Genomic DNA, 18,467 nt, shown 5'->3' with positions numbered 1-18,467 from the left:
AAAGTGTCACAGGAGACAAGGCCCAGAAAAAGAACGAAGAAATCTCAGCAGGGCGTGGGGGTTCATGCCTGTAATCCCAGAACTTTGGGAGGCCAACGCGGGATGATCACGAGATCAGGTGATCCAGACCATCCTGGCTAACAGGGTGAAACCCCGTCTCTACTAAAAATACAAAAAATTAGCCAGGTGTGGTGGTATGTGCCTGTAGTCCCAGCTGCTTGGGAGGCTGAGGCAGGAGAATGACTTGAACCCGGAGGCGGAGGTAGCAGTGAGCCGAGATTGTGCCACTGTACTCCAGCCTGAGTAACAAAGCGAGACTCTGTCTCAAAAAAACAAACAAACAACAACAACAAAAAAGACATCTCGAGCAGCGGAAATGTATGTAGAACTCATTTTGGTCAGTACTTTTCCTTGTACAGGAAGAAACTGAGGAAGCCCGGTGCAACGCCCAACACTGATTAACACAAAGCCGAGACTCAAAACCGGACCTCAACTTCCGGTGCCAGCCCATATATGCTTCCATTGCCTTCGCCGGAAGTGATATACAGCCCCTATTCTCCTTCGCGTCCGTTGACGGGACCCAGGCTGGGAGGGCGGAAGAATGGGCGGCACGATGGGCGGAAGCACTCCTCCTACGGGGACCCGGAAAAACATGGCCACCTCGAGCCGGCCTATCCGGAAACTGTCTCGAAGAAGACGGGGATTGGCCATCGCTTCCGGAAGTTGTGAGCTTTGTTTCCGAGCGGGAGATCTTCCGAGACGCGCTGGGGGCTGAATGGTGAGTTTTCTTTGCCCACTTACGGGGCGGCTCGGGAGGGGAGGGTTCGGGCAGATTTAGTAATGTCCTTGGGACTATGGCTGCGGGTTCTTAAACTGGTATTTATCGAGCGCCAACGAGGCCAGCCCCTGGGAATGCAGCACGAGAATGATAGTCAGTCTGTCCCCTCAAGAAATATAGTTTAGTGAGGAGACATGCAACGAATAGGCGCACGATTCTTTAAAGTTGTGATTGGGCCCAAAAAGGAGCTAGTCCTCAAGACTAAAAAGAGCCGAAGTCCCGGAGTTGTGGGCGCTGAAGTAAATGATTCCAAATGGAGTTGAAAGGAGGGAGGAGTGCGTCAGGCGGAGATGAAAGGAGAGAGGGAACTACCTGTCCGATAGGGCAGAATCGGGGAGAAAGCTTGGTGACTTGAACTTAGAGAAGGCCATTGCGGCGGTAGCAGAAGAGGGAGGCAGGGACCAGATCGTAGAGTATGGAACACCGTGACGCAAAGTTGGGGGTTTATCATAAGAGCAGCAGAATGGCAAGATCTGATGGTCATTTTGAAAGGATCACTAGAACTGCGGGTGAAGACTGGATTATAGGAGGGCAGGAATTGTGAGAAACCACTCAGGAGGCTACTGCTGTAGGTGAGCGGTGTGACCTAGCTTATGGGAGAGAAGTGGACGAATCAAAAGTATATTTAGCAGGTGAAAATTCAGGACTTTACGGATTAGATATAGGATTTGAGTGACAGGTTGGGTACTCAACGATGATTCCAAGTTTCTGGACTGAGTGAATTATGCTAAACAAGAAGAAACTATTTTGAGATTTTTCTAAGGATTCTTTCCCCCACCCCCAGTGTTAAAAACCACATTTTTTTCCCCTTTCTTATTATGTCTACTCATGTGTTGTATGCTCACTGTAGAAAATTCAGAACATACATAACAAAATACTTTCTTTTGTATAAAGGACAATAAAAATCACCTCATAACCTCACTACCCAAGATGGTCATATTTTAGTGTTTCCTTCATGTGTTTTTTTTTTTTTTTTTTTTTGAGAGGGAGTCTGGCTCTGTCGCCCAGGCTGGAGTGCAGTGGCGGGATCTCAGCTCACTGCAAGCTCCGCCTCCCGGGTTTACGCCATTCTCCTGCCTCAGCCTCCCGAGTAGCTGGGACTACAGGCGCCCGCCACCTCGCCCGGCTAGTTTTTTTTTGTATTTTTTAGTAGAGATGGGGTTTCACCGTGTTAGCCAGGATGGTCTTGATCTCCTGACCTCGTGATCCGCCCCTCTCGGCCTCCCAAAGTGCTGGGATTACAGGCTTGAGCCACCGCGCCCGGCCCTCCTTCATGTGTTTTTAAAAAATATGTGTATCTTTTTATATATTGGTATCCTACTGATTATATCTTTCTGTATCCATTTTTTTCCTCTTAGCATGAGTAATGATTGAACTGTGGCCAGGATATTGTTCACAAATATTTTTTTTCCTGTTTGTAGCAGAAAAAGTCAAGTTGATTCTAAGTAAGAGATAACGTTAGCTTTCTGGTGTGTTTTCTTTTTAATATTTGTTTAAAAGCTTTTTAAAAAACTCACATGTTGGCCAGTTTGTGTTTTGTTTTCCATTCAGATGTTTTTACTTAATGTTATTTATTGCCATTTTTACACAACGTCAAGACCACATGTTTTAATGGTTGTTAAATCACAACCAATCCCATCATTAGCTAGATAGGTTATTTTCAACTTTTTACTGTTAAAATAATGAGAGGAACATCTTATATAATTCTTGGATTCCTAATGACTTCCATCAGTAAGAGTTCTAGAAATATAATCTGCCAGGTAAAAGGATAAAATGAGTCTCAAATTGCCCCACCAAAATATCTTATTAAGAATTTGATAGAACTTGTTTTAAAGAAATTTTTGCAATACATAGTTTTTCCATTCAAAGATATGGTCATGTCTTTCTAGTTAATTCAAATTGTCTTTTATGTCTTTATATATAATAACCTATCCTTTTCTTGTTAAGCTTATGTCCAAGAAAGGAGCAATATTGATTATTTAATACCCTCTCTGCTTAATTTCCATGTGTGGAATTAATATCTTTGGGTCAAGTGTGATACTTTATTCTTTTTTTTTTTTTTTTTTGAGACTGAGTTTCACTCTTGTTGCCCAGGCTGGAGTGCAATGGTGCAATCTTGGCTCACTGCAACCTCCGCCTCCCAGGTTCAAGTGATTCTCCTGCCTCAGCCTCCTGAGTAGCTGTGATTACAGGCATGTGCCACCATGCCTGGCTAATTTTTTTGGTATTTTTAGTAGAGATAGGGTTTCTTCATGTTGGTCAGACTGGTCTCAAATTCCCGACCTCAGGTGATCTGCTCTTCTTGGCCTCCCAGAGTGCTGGGATTACAGGCGTGAGCCACCATGCCCGGCCTACTTTATTCTTTAAAATTATTTTCTTCCTTAATATTTAGTCTAGGCCTTCCTAAAATATAAATAAAATGATGAGATCAGGAATTTAAAAAGACTAAGATAGAGTAAGACTTCATTAATACCATAAATAACCTCTGGTTTAAAAAATTCCTGACATTCTGCTCCTGCTTGTCTGCTGGGGAAGCAGCCCTTCAACCATGCATCTGAGCCTGCCTTATCTGAACAAACAGCAACCAGCTGGGCCCTTTGGCGTTTCCCTGGGAATGGCAGTGGAACTAGAAACAGCTCAAAAAGGGTTAGGAAGACAACATCTCATGAGGATGCCAAATGGGCTTTGGCGATGGATTTTTCTAGTTTAAAACTTTTTATCATGTTGTTATCAAAGTTATTGAATATTTGTTAAGAAATGAGTTATAATGTTAACTTTTAAATAAACGAAATCTTTTGGTCTTTTCATTTTGTGTGCAGTAGAATCCTGCTTATCTGTGAAATGCAGTTAACACATCAGCTGGACCTATTTCCTGAATGCAGGGTAACCCTTCTGTTATTTAAAGATGTAAAAAATGCGGGAGACTTGAGAAGAAAGGCCATGGAAGGCACCATCGATGGATCACTGATAAATCCTACAGTGGTAAATATAAATTGTAAGAATGAATGAGCTGGCTGGGTGCGGTGGCTCATGCCCATAATCCCAGCACTTTAGGAGGCCGAGGTGGGTGGATCACCTGAGGTCAGGAGTTGAAGACAAGCCTGGCCAACATAGTGAAACCCTGTCTCAACTAAAAATACAAAAAATTAGCTGGACGTGGTGGCGGGTGCCTATAATCCCAGCTACTCGGGAGGCTGAGGCAGGAGAATCATTTGAACCCGGGTGGCGGAGGTTACGGTGAGTCAAGATTGCGCCATTGCACTCCAGCCTGGGCGACAAGAGTGAAACTGTCTCAAAAAAAAAAAAAAAAAAAAAAAAAGCCAGGCGTGGTGGCTCACGCCTGTAATCCCAGCACTTTGGGAGGCCGAGGTGGGCAGATCACGAGGTCAGGAGTTTGAGACCAGTCTGGCCAATATGGTGAAACCCTGTGTCTACTAAAAATACAAAAATTAGCTGAACGTGGTGGTGGGCACCTGTACTTGGGAGGCTGAGGCAGGATAATCGCTTAAGCCTGGGAGGCAGAGGTTGCAGTGAGCCGAGATCACGCCACTGCACTCCAGCCTGGGCAACAGAGCAAGACTGTGTCTCAAAACAAAACAAAACAAACAAACAAAAAAACAATGAATGAACCATACAGGCCATTTAAGTATACGTTAATATTTGTGATGTTATAGGGTAGCCTAAAATTCTGTCACTGTTAGGGAAAAAATTCTTGTCCAAGTCAGATGCAGCCAACCTGGACTATAACAGTGAATAGAGGCAGAAGTGCCAGGTCCTGCCCTAGGAAGGAGGAAAGGTTGTGGTCTGGGTCTAACATGGGAAATGCCTGGATCTCCAGCTTCTTATCTTTAAAATGGGGGTTCTTAACAAGACAGTCTGTAGAGGAGGCATAGCGTAGTGGTTAAGAGCACACACAGAGGCCAAGCGGTGTGGATTGCTTGAGGCCAGGAGTTTGAGACCAGTGTGGCCTACATAGTGAAACCCTGTCTCTACTAAAAATACAAAAAGTAGCTGGGCATGGTGGTGTGTGCTGGTAGTCCCAGCTACTCGGGAGGCTGAGGCACAAGAATCACTTGAACCTGGGAGGCGGAGGTTGCAGTGAGCTGAGATTGAGCCACTGCATTCCAGCCTGGGCGATGGAGCGAGACTCTGTCTCAAAAAAAAAAAAAAAAAGCACAGGCAGTGGGATCATGTTACTGGGAATTAATCCCAGACCTACTACTTAGGACTTTGAACAAGACATAGCCAACCTTTATATAGTGCTTACTGTATTCCTAGTATTGTTCCAAGTGCTTTACGTATACTAACTCGCTTAATCTTCACAACAGCCTATGTAGTAAATACTGTTTCATGTGTCTCTAACAAATAAAACGCTAAGGAACTTGCCTAAGTTCCCTAGGTGATAGGTGGCAGAGATGGGATTCAAACTCAGACATTCTTTGCCTCAATTTCCTCATCAATTACATACTACTACTACTATTAATAGTATTAGTTTCATAGGGTAGTTTTGAGGATTAAAGAAAATAACACAAGTAAAATGTTTGGAATATGATCATGCCCATAATATTAGCCCTCAATTAATGTTATTTTAAAAAATTTTACTATTTGCATAAGTCCTTGCAGCTTTAAAATTCTATGATTTTCTGACTACCCAGGCCCTTGGGATAATAGTTTTGTTTTTGTTTTTGTTTTTGTTTTTGTTTTGAGACAGAGTTTCACTCTTGTTGCCCAGGCTGGAGTGCAATGGTGCAATCTCGGCTCACTGCAGCCTCCACCTCCTGGGTTCAAGCAATTCTCCTGCCTCAGCCTCCCGAGTAGCTGGGATTACAGGTGCGTGATACCACACCTAATTTTTGTATTTTTAGTAGAGATACAGTTTCGCCGTGTTGGCCAGGCTGGTCTTGAACTCCTGACCTCAGGTGACCCGCCCGCCTTGGCCTCCCAAAGTGCTGGGATTACAGGCATGAGCCACCACGCCTAGCTGGGATAATAGTTTTGAAAATATAGACCATAAGAATTGTGATGAAGTAAACCAGCTTGACAGTGGAGTTAACCATGAGTTACCATGTGTTTTCAAGCACTGCAGATTCTCTATGTGTAATTAATTCTTTCTGCTCTCTTTGGTAGATTGTCGATCCATTTCAGATACTTGTGGCAGCAAACAAAGCAGTTCACCTCTACAAACTGGGAAAAATGAAGACAAGAACTCTATCTACTGAAATTATTTTCAACCTTTCCCCAAATAACAATGTAATGTAGACTTTCCTATTTCTGTTGACCTTGTCATAATAACATATGTGTTCCTCAGGGTTGGAGGCTAAATTCCTGCAAGCCAGTGGTTAGTAATAAACCAAAATAGTAGTGAAGAGAGCTCTGGACAGAGAGTTGAGGTTTACCCTGCCTCTTACTAAGACAGTTTACATATGAGTAAACACAAATTTAGCTAAATTAAGTGAGGTTAATTTTATCTGTTCTTACCATATAGGATCAGGAAGACCTCTCAAGTATTTTTGCTTAAGAAACTGACAGAAATCTAAATGATAAAACATTAGGCATGGATATTTTGTGTGCTAGAGTGCGTATCTTTCCCTCTTCCCGTAAACTCCTTGAGGGTGGGATCCATGTCTTTTTCATATACCAGGAACTTGCTGGTACCTATAACAGTCCTTAACACATCCTCACTCACACACCCAGTATGTAGGAAGAGTCTGTGGTTTGAAATACTTATAGTAACGCTTTTTCCTTTTTTTTTTTTTTTTTTTTTTTTTTTGAGACGGAGTCTTGCTCTGTCGCCCAGGCTGGAGTACAGTGGCGCAACCTCGGCTCACTGCAAGCTCCGCTTTCCAGGTTCATGCCATTCTCCCACCTCAGCCTCCAGAGTAGCTGGAACTACGGGCGCCTGCCATCACGCCCGGCTAATTTCTTTTTTTTGTATTTTTAGTAGAGATGGGGTTTCACCGTGTTAGCCAGGATGGTCTCGATCTCCTGACATCGTGATCCGCCCATCTCGGCCTCCCAAAGTGCTGGGATTACAGGCTTGAGCCACCGCGCCCGGCCAGTAATGCTTTTTCAATGAAAGTTATCAAGCCAAAGACATCACACATGTAGCACATGAAAAAAATGACTGCAATTTTGCTGATGAATTTTTAGTATTACTGCTGCTATTAATAACAACCAGGTACTAATTTCATCTAGAGAAAAGTTACGAAACCTGTGGCAAAGGTTAAAATACAGATGATTGTAAAGTTTATAAAATGCAGTTATCTCAGCATGGTAATAGAGTTTCCCAGTACTTGGAATAAAATTTACTAATTATTGTTTCCTTGAGATCATTAGACATAATTCAGAAAACTCTTGAATTCAGTAAACGTCTGTTGAAATTTTCCCTGTTCCATTTGCAGTTCTAGGGGCAGAAGAGGCAAATATGTTCCCGAGGAGAGGCAGATAAACAAGTTAAAATGCCCTGAGATAAATGATATAATGGAAAAATGAATTCAAATCTAGGGATACAGCAATGAAGCCATTCATTTTGGAGGGAGGAGGGTGTGGTGGGGAGTGGCATCAGAAATGTGGACCTTGAAGCATGTGTTCAGCAGCCAAGCCATGGGGAGAAGGGACATGCGAGCAGAGGACAAAGCTTGAGCACAGGTAGAAGGGCATGAAATGTGACTGGACCCCCAGGCAGGCCAGACTGGCCAGGTGGCAGAAGCGCCTGGCTGGAGAGCCACTTGGCACCAGAGGGAGGAGGTGTTTTTTTGTGCAGCACCAAGAGGCTGGGCTTGATTCCATAGGAACAAGGCATAACTTTAAGCAGGGAGTACTTTCTTTTTTTTTTTTTTTTTTACAAAAAAAAAGCAATCATTTTATTTATTTCCCACACTTGTGCATTACAACCCCACATGAATTGCCTACCAGTGAAAATTGTGAGATTCTCCTTCGCAGGGAGTACTTTCGAGGAATGGATGTTGGAAAGGAATCATCAAAGTGAAAAACTAAGCAGTGAGAACTTTTAGGACATGAAAAATAAGAGCCTGACCAAGGAAGAAGGCAGATCAGGAAATGTTTCAGACATAGGAAACAATGGTTAATTATCTTGTTTTGTTTATGTTTTTGTTTTTGTTTTTTTTTCATTTTTTTTCTCTTAGATTTCAGAGGCTTTGAAAAAATTTGGTATCTCAGCAAATGACACTTCAATTCTAATTGTTTACATTGAAGAGGGAGAAAAACAAATAAATCAAGAATACCTAATATCTCAAGTGGAAGGTCATCAGGTTTCTCTGAAAAGTCTTCCTGAGATAACAAATATTACGGAAGTCCAAAAGGTTTGTTTGCCAGTCCATATTTTTAGAAAGAGTGTGACAGATGAGCAATAATGCTGATACTGTTTGCTTATTGATCACCAGGGCTCCTTGTTTTTTGAACTTTTGAGAAAGTTAATCTAATTTTTTAAATTACTAAAAAATAATTTTAGATACAAAGAACTGGGAGGTGTGGGTTTATGTAAAATATAATTACAAACTCAGCTGATACAACCATTCTCCACATTAAGAAAGAGAATACCTTTCAATATCAAACTTACATAGTATATTTAAAATGTAAAATAAATTTAGTATGAAGTTAATATCTAGATATGTGCTTTTAAATGGGTAGAAATTTGGTTTTTATGTTCTTGAGAGTTACCCCCATAGCAGCAATTTAAAGGGAATACAAGTAATGAATTGCCATCTACTTGGAATATTTTAATCACATTTGTTGTTTGTTATACTATGAACCCAATAATTGAATGAGGAATAATTTCACTTACACATGTTTGTATAATGACAATTAGTAGTGAATGATGATATCAGCAAGTCATAATTTGTCTTTCATTTTTACAGATATATAAACTCTCTTCACAAGAAGAAAGTATTGGGACATTATTGGATGGTATCATTTGTAGAATGTCAACAAAAGATGTTTTGTGAAATATCAGAAATATTAACAAAACTCAGCATTAAAGAAAACATTGATTTTTCTTCCCTGATTATAAAACTAATATATGTGCATTATCGAAAAGTTTAAATCACAGAATGGTATAAAAAAGAAAAAAAAAAAGGCCAGGCACGGTGGCTCATGCCTGAAATCCTAGCAATTTGGGAGGTTGAGGCAGGCGGATCCCCTGAGGTCAGGAGTTCAAGACCAGCCTGGCCAACTTGGTGAAAATCCATCTGTACTAAAAATTAAAAAATTAGCTGGGTGTGGTGGCACAGACCTGATATCCCAGCTACTCAGGAGGCTGAGGTAGGAGGATTGCCTCAGCCCATGAGGCCAAGGCTGCAGCAAGCATCGTGAGATTATTCAGAATGGATTCTGACAATCAGGTACAGATTATGAACAAGACCTGAGGCCATGCAAAGCAAGAATTAATACACACCCTAGAAACCACAGAGTCTCCTTCAATGGGTTTTAAATTGACCCAGGATGCTGTGGTTGACTTTCCTTCCTGGCTCTGGGACAGCATCACATGGCAGAGGCAGACCCTCTCTCTGAACTGAAGCATTCCTTTGTACCAATTTCATGTCTTTAGACAAAGCTGAACTCTCAACCAAATGCCAATCGGAAAATCTTTGAATCCACCTATGACCTATAATGCCCTGACTTCAAGATATCCCATCTTGTTAGGCCGAGTCAATGTATACCTTCCATGGATGGATTTAGGATGTTACTCCAATTCCTGTCCCCTCAAATGTAGAAAACGACTGCCCCGGCACACGTTTTCAGGACCTCTTGAGATTCCCCAGACTGTGGTCACTCATTGGCTCAGAAGATACCTCTTTCAGATCATTTTTTAAGAGTTTGGTGTTTTTGTTAACAAGCCCAACCACAGGCCTTGGCAAACCCTTTGCTCAGCTTGGGAATTCCCAGACCAGCTACAGGCCACCGTCTTCCCCTCCCAACCAGCACACTCTTCGTCTCCATCCACCATCAGCTCCACCTGTGCTCACCTGGATGGGCCTCTGCCGGCTGCCGATCCGCACCCGTTTCCCACCCCCTCCTGACTGCAGGGCGCCCCTCTGTGGGCAGTGCTCATTGTTACTCAGCCCCTCAGTCCTTGAGCTCCCTGGGGTTCTCCATCTCTATGGGGTGCTGGTATCCTTGAGCCAGGACTCCTTTAGTATAACCTGGCTCCTTCTGTGAAATGTACAGTCCCCAGAAAGTGTGACTGAGTCCCCATGTAAACCTCCTCTGTCACCTGGAATGCGGGGCATAGCCCTCACCTTTCTGCTGGTGGTGAGCAAGGAAGCAGACAGCTTCAACTGGGCTGGCAAACACCGGATGTCCTATGCGGTGCCAGTCTTGGGAGGAAGCTGATGCCGTGCACAGAATGGCAGAAAAACACCAGGTCAAACCCACTTTCAGGTTATCCTGTCTTCGTAGAGTTGGTGGTTTCCTGAGCCATTAGATCACCTCCATTAAGGCAATTTTAGGTGGCTTTTTGATACCTGCAATGTAAAACTCCTGTCAAGTTCAGTCTCCTAACAAAGTTATTCTGGATGTGACGTCTCCACCATCGTCCTGTTCCCAGAGCCCCATCAGGTGTGTCCTCCTGGGTGGCAGCCACACCTCCGACATCTGGTGCCTTCGTGCCAAGCCCAGGCCCAGCACACTGCAGATCCTCAGCCTGCTGGGCTCCTCTGCTCCAGGCTCATTCCCTGTGACCACATAGGGGAATGCACTCGGGAACGCACTCCCTACTGTATTACAACCTAGCTCTTTGACCCTAGGGTTTATGATTATCAAAAATTCAGGAGCCAACCAATAAGGGGGCAGCAAGCCTGCTTTCCAGAGGTGGGCGGGCCCTGGACACTATCTCCTGGATGCTAGTGAGCAGCTGAAAGCTGAAGCTGCCTGGACACTCAAGGCTCTTGTGGCAGGTGAGAGGACTGGGTGGAAGGACAGTGCTCTGAGCATGCACCTTCCTTGGGATCTGGAGGCTGGGCTGTTTTTTTTGTGCTTGGCTCTTATGCCCCCTCAGCAACTGAAACATTTGTTATCAAGGGGGAAGGAGTCTTTGCTGAAACGTGTGCTTGGACACAGGACTACATAAACCTGTATTTAACACAGAAAGATGTCTTAAAAATGAACAGTTTCAAAACAAAAGTTGGAAATAAGAGTTTCAAATCACTTGGTATAATTCCATTTTTTTTTTTTTTTTTTTTTTTTTTGAGACGGAGTCTCGCTCTGTCGCCCAGGCTGGAGTGCAGTGGCCGGATCTCAGCTCACTGCAAGCTCCGCCTCCCGGGTTCCTGCCATTCTCCTGCCTCAGCCTCCCGAGTAGCTGGGACTACAGGCGCCCGCCACCTCGCCTGGCTAGTTTTTTGTATTTTTTTAGTAGAGACGGGGTTTCACCGTGTTAGCCAGGCTGGTCTCGATCTCCTGACCTCGTGATCCGCCCGTCTCAGCCTCCCAAAGTGCTGGGATTACAGGCTTGAGCCACCGCGCCCGGCTATAATTCCATTTTTTTAAATAAAGGTATGTGAATCATAAAATATAAAACTGGAAGATTATATATAAAAAAGTTAATCAGGACTGTTTCAGGATGGGGAGAATTGTGGATGAACTTCAAGGCCTGTTTACTTTCTATGTTGTCTGAATTCTTTATATTTAACTATCCTTTTACCTTTATACTTAATAAAAGATTAAATATTTGGCAATAGAAAGATGTAAGGCGGCAGAAACATCAACAGAAGCCATCCTGTCACACTTGTCCTCCCCAGTCCATGTGAGGAACAACTAAAGCATGGTTCCAGTGAAGAGGAAGCAGCCATTAGAAACAGAGAAGCTGAGTAAATAGGAGAGAGAGAAACACTGAGAAAACAGATGATGGATTTTAGGAAATAGACAGGCATAGTGAATCTCCTCTTCCGTAACTGAAATATACAAACAAACAAAACATGAAAAGAATCTTCAGAATCCAGAGAAGGGGCTCAATTCATATCACAAATTTAGAGCTAATACACAGCTCTTTCTCCACAAAGGATCACACCTACAGGGGGTGAAAGGTAAGTCATTACATTCAAAATACCCTACTGATAGCCCACTTTTGACAGAAAAGGTGACTGAGGTAATATGTGGCCCAGGAGAAAGAGATAAGCTTCTCAACTAGAGACATGCAACCCTGTTTAAAAAAGAAAAAAGCATTTCTGCCCTAGCTTGAATGAAGATTAATCATATACCCCTTCTAGCCAGAAAGAAATCAGAAAAATGTCTGAAAAATTATCTCTTAGATGTAAACATCTTAGCTACATTATAAAGATTTGCTAGAAAAAAAAAAATCAGGCCCAGCAATATTACTGTACACAAGGCAAGTCACCAAAGCAGCCAACAGCCACCTTAAAGTACAAAAGCAAAACCTCAAGGGCACATCCCATAGAACTAGATATTTCCCTTACCCTGCAAGTGGTAAAGCAGCATCAATTTGTGAGTTTTAAAACAATCGCAGAGAAGAATGTCACTTCAGGAGGTTGTACAGAGTCCTAGAATCACCTACTCCCTCTCTGGCCTCCCCAAGCTCCAAGGAACAAAATTAATACAAACCACACACAATTACCAGTCATGTCCTGGGAACGGGATTCAAACAGCAACTTATAAACATGTATAAGGCAGTTACAGATAATTCAACCACATTACTATGGGCAACTAAATGGTTTCCACAGTGAGTGAGAGCCCCTGGGGGATTTACACTTCCTGCGGGACCTGTGCAATCCTGGGATGGGAGATTCCTCCTGAACCCCAGGCATATAGACTGACACAGAGAGCTGTCCAGAGTATTTACGGAGGCAACACTCAAGTCCACAAGGGACCTCCATAGGTGTTGGACCCCAGAGCACCCTGGTGACATCTGCCATACCCCTAATACAGGCTGCAGTTGTGGTGCCTGGGGGTGATAAGATTGCTCAATTCCCCCTCACAAGACAATGCTTGATGCCAGCTTCTAGCACAGTGACCCCACTTCTGTCTAAACTCTGCGGATGGGTGCAGCCCCATGTTCTCCTAGGAAGCATCCAGGTGGTGGAATGAGTGGCTCCAGCTACTCCTGTTGCTCATAGCTGGGAGGTGCATACTTGGTGGGGCTTCCTACATAGCAGACCCATTTTTGCCTCAACTCTTTAGGTGGGCAGAGCCCTGTCTTCCCCTGGGAAGCACTCAGATGGTAAAGCAGGTCACTCCACCCACTCCTGCTCCTCTAGCTGTGTGGGACACACCATCTGGAGCTCCAAGCATAGTGGACCCACCTCTGTCTGAATTCTGTTAGTGGCACAGCTCTGTGTTTCCCTAGGAGGCACCCACATGGTGGAAAACTAACAGTGAAATTCTGGCCTTAAACTGGACACTTAACCAATTGGAGCTAGTAAATATCTACAGAATACTCCACCCAACAACCACAGAATATATAATCTTCTCATCCACACGCAGAATATATTATAAGATGCACCACATGCTTGCCCATAAAGCTCTCAATAAATTTTAAAAAAAGAACCATATCAAGTATACTGTTGGACCACAGTGCAATAAAAACAGAATTCAATACCAAGGTGACCTCTCAAAATAACACAAAAACATGGAAATTAAAGCAGTTGCTTCTGAATCACTCTTGGGTGAGCAATGAAATTAAGGCAGAAATTTAAAATTATTTGAAATTAATGAAAATAGAGACACAAATTACCAAAACTCTTGGGCTACAGCTAAAGTGGTGTTAAGAGGAAAGTTTATAGTGCTAACTGCCTTCATCAAGAGGTTAGAAAGATCTCAAATTAACCATCTAACACTGCACCTTAGAGGAACTAGATTAAAGAAAAAAACAGCAATTCAACTTCAAAGCTAGTAGAAGAAAAGAAATAGCAAAAATCAGAGACAAGCTCAATGAAATTGAGACCCAAAAGTCCATATCAAAAGATCAATGAAATGAAGAGTTGCTTTTTTGAAAGAATAAGCAAGACTGATAGATCACTAGCTAGATTAACAAAGAAAAAAAGTAGAAAATACAAATAAGCCCACTCAGAAATGACAAAGATGACATTACAACAGGTCCCACAAAAATACAAAAGATCCTCAAAGACTATTATGAACACCTCTATGCACACATATAAGAACATTCAGAGAAAATGGTTAAATTTCTGGAAACACACAACCTACCAAGATTGAACCAGGAAGAAAGTGAAAACTTGAACAGACCAATAACAATAACAGACCAAGGAATTGAATCAGTAATTAAAAAAAAAAACAAAAAAACAAAAAAAACAAAAAAAACTGCCAACTAAAAAAAGCCCTGGATGAGTTAGAGTCACAGCTGAATTCTACCAGACATACAAAGAACTTATATAAATCCTACTGAAACTATCCTAAAAAAACAAGGAGAAGGGGCTTCTCCCTAACTCCTTATACAAGGCTAGCATCATCTTGATATCAAAATTTGGCAGAGACACGATGAAAAAAGAAAACTTCAGGCCAATATCACTGAAGAACATAGATACAAAAATTCTCAACAAAATACTAGCAAACTGAATCCTGAAGCACATCAAAAAAGTTCATTCACCACCATCAAGTATAGTTTATTCCTGGGATGAAAGGTTGATCCCACATATGCAAATGCATAAATGTGATTCACCACATAAACAGAATTTAAAAACCATATGATCATCTCAGTAGATGCGCAAAACATTTTCCATGAAATCCAACACCCCTTCATGATAAAAACCCTTAACAGACAATGCATTGAAGGAACACACCTCAAAATAATAAGAGCTATCTATGACTAACATAGAGCCAATATCATACTGAATAGGCAAAAGTTGGAAGTACTCCCCTTGAGAACTGGAATAAGACAAGGATGCCCATTCTCACCACTTCTAGTACTGAAAGTCTGAGCCAGAGCAATTATGGAAGAGAAAGAAGTGAAAGGCATCCAAATAGGAGAACAAGATGTTAAACTATCTCTCTTTGCTGATGATATGAGTTACATAGAATACCTTAAAGACTACACCAAAAACCTCCAGGAACTGATGAACAAATTCAGTAAAGTTTCAGGATACAAAATCAGTAGCATTTCTCTACATCAATAACGTTCTAGCTGAGAACCAAATGAAGAACACAATCCCATTTACAATAACCGCAAAAAATGAAATACCTAATCAAGGAGGTGAAAGATCTCTATAAGGAGAACTATAAAACATTGCTGAATGAAATCAGAGATGACAAATAAATGGAAAAAATTCCATGCTTATGGATGAGAAGAATCAATATTATTGTTAAAATGGCCATACTTCCCAAAGCAATTTACAGATTCAGTGCTATCCCTATCAAAATAGCAATAGCATTTTTCACAGAATTGGAAACATGTATTCTAAAATTCATTTGGAACCAAACAAGAACTGAAGTAGTCAAAGCAATCCTAAGCAAAAAGAACAAAGCCAAAGGCATCACATTACCCAGCTTCAAACTATACTATAAGGCTACAGAAACCAAAACAGCACGGTACTGGTACAAAAACAGACCAATAGACCAATGGAACAGAATAGAGAACTCAGAAATAAACCTGCACACCTACAACCATCTGACCTTCAAAAAATTGGCAAGAATAAGCAATGAGGAAACAACTCTGTATTCAATAAATGGTGCTGGGATAACTGGCTAGCCATATATAGAAGAAACTGGACCCTTACCTCTCACTATATTTTTTAAAATCAAGATACATTAGAGATTTAAATGGAGGACCTCAAACTATAAAAATCCTAGAAGAAAACCTAGGAATTACCCTTCTCAATATTGCCTTTGGAAAATAATTTATGGCTAAGTCCTGAACAGCAATTATAATAAAATAAAAAAATTGATGATTTGTACCTAATTAAACTAAAGAGCTTCTGTACAGTAAAATAAATTATCAATGAAGAGACAACTCACAGAATGAGAGAAAATATTAGGAAATTATGCATCCAACAAAGATCTAATGTTCAGAATCTGTAAGGAAATGTAAAAATTAAAAAAGCAAAAATCAAATAATTCCATTTGTAAAAATGGGCAAAGGGGCTGGGCACGGTGGCTCACACCTGTAATTTCAGCACTTCCAAAAAAAAAAAAAAAAAGAAGAAGCAGCAGCAAAAAAGATTGGAAATGGCAAGAAATCAGTAAAAATCATAAGATATCCTGAACACCCAAAACAATTTTGAAAGAGAACAACAATGCTGGAGGACTCACACTTCCTGATTTTAAAACATATTACTGGCTGGGCACAGCATCTCAGATCTGTAATCTCAGGACTTCTGGAGACCAAGACTGGAGGATCACTTGAGCCCAGAAGTTCGATATCAGCCAGGGAAACATAGTGAGACCCCATCTCTACAAAAAACAAACAAACCAAAATAACCAACAACAACCAAAAACCCAAACATATTACCAAAGGTGCAATAATCAAGACAGTGTGATAGTAGCATAAAGACAGATGAACAGACCAATGAAATATGCTAAAGTGCCCAGAAATAAACTCTCATATATATGGTCATTTTCATTTTTTGAGACAGTCTTGCTGTGTTGTCCAGGCTGGAGTGCAGTGGCATGATCTTGGCTCACTGCAACCTCTGCCTCCTGGGTTCAAGTGATTCTCCTGTATCAGCCTCCTGAGTGGCTAGGACTACAGACTATAAAAAGTCTTGGAAGAAAACATAGAGGAAGGGCTTTGTGACATTGAATGTGGCAATGCTTTCTTGGATATAACACCAAAAGCACAGGCAACAAAGGCAAAAATAGACAAATAGGACCACACCAGGCTTAACTTGTGCATCAGGGGACACAATCAACAGAGTAAAAGATAACCTATAGGATGGCAGAAAATATTTGCAGATCATGATTTGATATACACAATACACAAATAACTCTCAGAATTCTACAAGGACAACAAAATCAATAAGCTGACCAAAAATGGGCAAAGAAATTGAATAGACATTTCTCCAGAGTTGATATACAAACGCAACAAGCATGTGAAAAGATACTCTGTATCACTAATCATCAGAGCAATGCAAATCAGAACAACAATTAAATATCACCTCACACCCACTAGGACGGCTATTACAAAAAAAAAAAAAGAAAATAACAGGTGTTGGTGAGGATGTGGAGAAAATGAGTCACATGTGCACTGTTGGTGTCATTGTAAAATGGCACAATTGCTCTGGAAATCAGTATTGAGGTTCCTCCAAAAGTGAAAATTAGAACCACCATTTGATTCAGCAATCCCTCTTCTGAGTATGTCTTCAAAAGCACAGTAAGCAGGGACTCAGAAAGCTATTAGCATACCCATGTTCACAGCAGCACAACTCACAATAGGCAAAAGGTGGAAGCAACACAGATGCCCATCCACTGAGGAATGGATAAATAAATGTGGCACACACAACCCATGGAAAATTATCCTGACTTAAAAGGGGAGGAAATTCTGTCACATGCTGCAACATGGATGAATCTTAAGGATCTTATGCTAAGTGAAATAAGTCAGTCACTAAAGGGTAGATATTTTATTTCACTAATAACACCAAATCAGGAATTAAAAGATATTTCTTATCTTCCAGACTTGGTATCGACAAATTCACAGAGACAGAAAGTAGAATGGTGGTTACCAGAAGCTGGGGGAGGAGGACGAGGAAATGAAATGGAATTTAGTTAAACAAACATTAACTTAATACGTTTACCAGAGGAGGACAAAAAAAAAAAAAAAAAAGGAAAATGAAAAAATTTAAACCAAACATACTTGTTACAACAATGAACTTAAGTAGAACTCACTTCAAAAAAAGACCTTCAAATTGGGTGAGGGAAAAAAAGTTAAATTCAAGTAGCTGCTTCTTACACTTGAGCAAAGTGACTGAGAAAAGCCAAAAGTAAAAGGATGGACAAAGAGCAATGGTGCAAATCCACATTTAAAAAACTGTATTGGATGAAGTAGAAACAAAGGCAAAACATATTCAAAATGTAAAACAAAAGTTCCTTTATATGATTTATGGTACGATTCGCAGTGAAAAAAGTGTCATTAATATTCATGCCATTAATATTTATGTGCCAGACATAAAATAAAAATCTATATAACCAGGCTGGGTGCGGTGGCTTGTGCCTGTAATCCCAGCACTTTGGGAAGCCAAGGCGGGTGGACCGCTTGAGGGCAGGAGTTTGAGACCATCCTGGCCAACGTGGTGAAACCCCATCTCTACTAAAAGTACAAAAATTAGCCGGGTGTGGTGGTGCGCACCTGTGGTCCGAGATACTTGGGAGGCTGAGGCAGGAGAATCGTTTGAACCCAGGAGGCAGAGGTTGCAGTAAGCCAAGATCGTGCTACTGCCTCCAACCTGGGTGACAGAGTCAGATTCCTTCTCAAAAAAAAAAAAAAAAAAAAAAAAAAAAATATATATATATATATATATATATATATATATGTGTGTGTGTGTGTGTGTGTGTGTATACACACGCATATAACCATTCAATTAACAAAAGATACATTCAATTAACTTAAAATATACTCTTTGAAGTTCTCAACAGATTAAGAAAATCAATATTCAGGAAGAATATAATTAATGTAATTAATAAAATGATTTAATAGATGTATATTAAGAAA

At 41.2% G+C, this 18,467-nt stretch overlaps 1 protein-coding gene across 8 annotated transcripts; it reads left to right on the top strand.

Annotated features, from left to right (window-relative positions):
• The first annotated feature begins 360 nt into the window (after positions 1-360).
• On the top strand, positions 361-8,853 carry LOC105465272 (TP53RK binding protein). Of its 8 annotated transcripts, none has more exons than XM_011713613.3 (5): positions 361-778; positions 3,661-3,721; positions 5,966-6,088; positions 7,984-8,160; positions 8,716-8,853. In XM_011713613.3, the coding sequence occupies exons 2-5, from the start codon at positions 3,680-3,682 to the stop codon at positions 8,800-8,802; spliced, it is 429 nt and encodes a 142-aa protein (XP_011711915.1). In that variant the 5' UTR covers positions 361-778; positions 3,661-3,679; the 3' UTR covers positions 8,803-8,853. The 8 variants fall into 8 exon arrangements, with proteins under 8 accessions (XP_011711915.1, XP_011711914.1, XP_011711910.1 ...); XM_011713612.3 differs by having other exon boundaries at positions 363-778; positions 3,658-3,721; XM_011713608.3 differs by having other exon boundaries at positions 412-778; positions 3,661-3,820.
• Positions 8,854-18,467: the final 9,614 nt, after the last annotated feature.

This window comes from Macaca nemestrina, chromosome 13 (genome assembly GCF_043159975.1).
Source record: "Macaca nemestrina isolate mMacNem1 chromosome 13, mMacNem.hap1, whole genome shotgun sequence".
In the NCBI taxonomy this organism is placed as follows: Eukaryota; Metazoa; Chordata; class Mammalia; order Primates; family Cercopithecidae; genus Macaca; species Macaca nemestrina.
This window is presented reverse-complemented; position numbering and strand designations above follow the sequence as displayed.

Coding starts and splice junctions, on each gene's coding strand:
- LOC105465272 (XM_011713608.3), top strand. CDS start 3,680: ATGCAGTTAACACATCAGCTGGACCTATTTCCTGAATGCAGGGTAACC. Junction 6,089..7,983: donor ACCTTTCCCCAAATAACAAT/GTAATGTAGACT, acceptor TTTTTCTCTTAG/ATTTCAGAGGCTTTGAAAAA. Junction 8,161..8,715: donor ATATTACGGAAGTCCAAAAG/GTTTGTTTGCCA, acceptor TCATTTTTACAG/ATATATAAACTCTCTTCACA.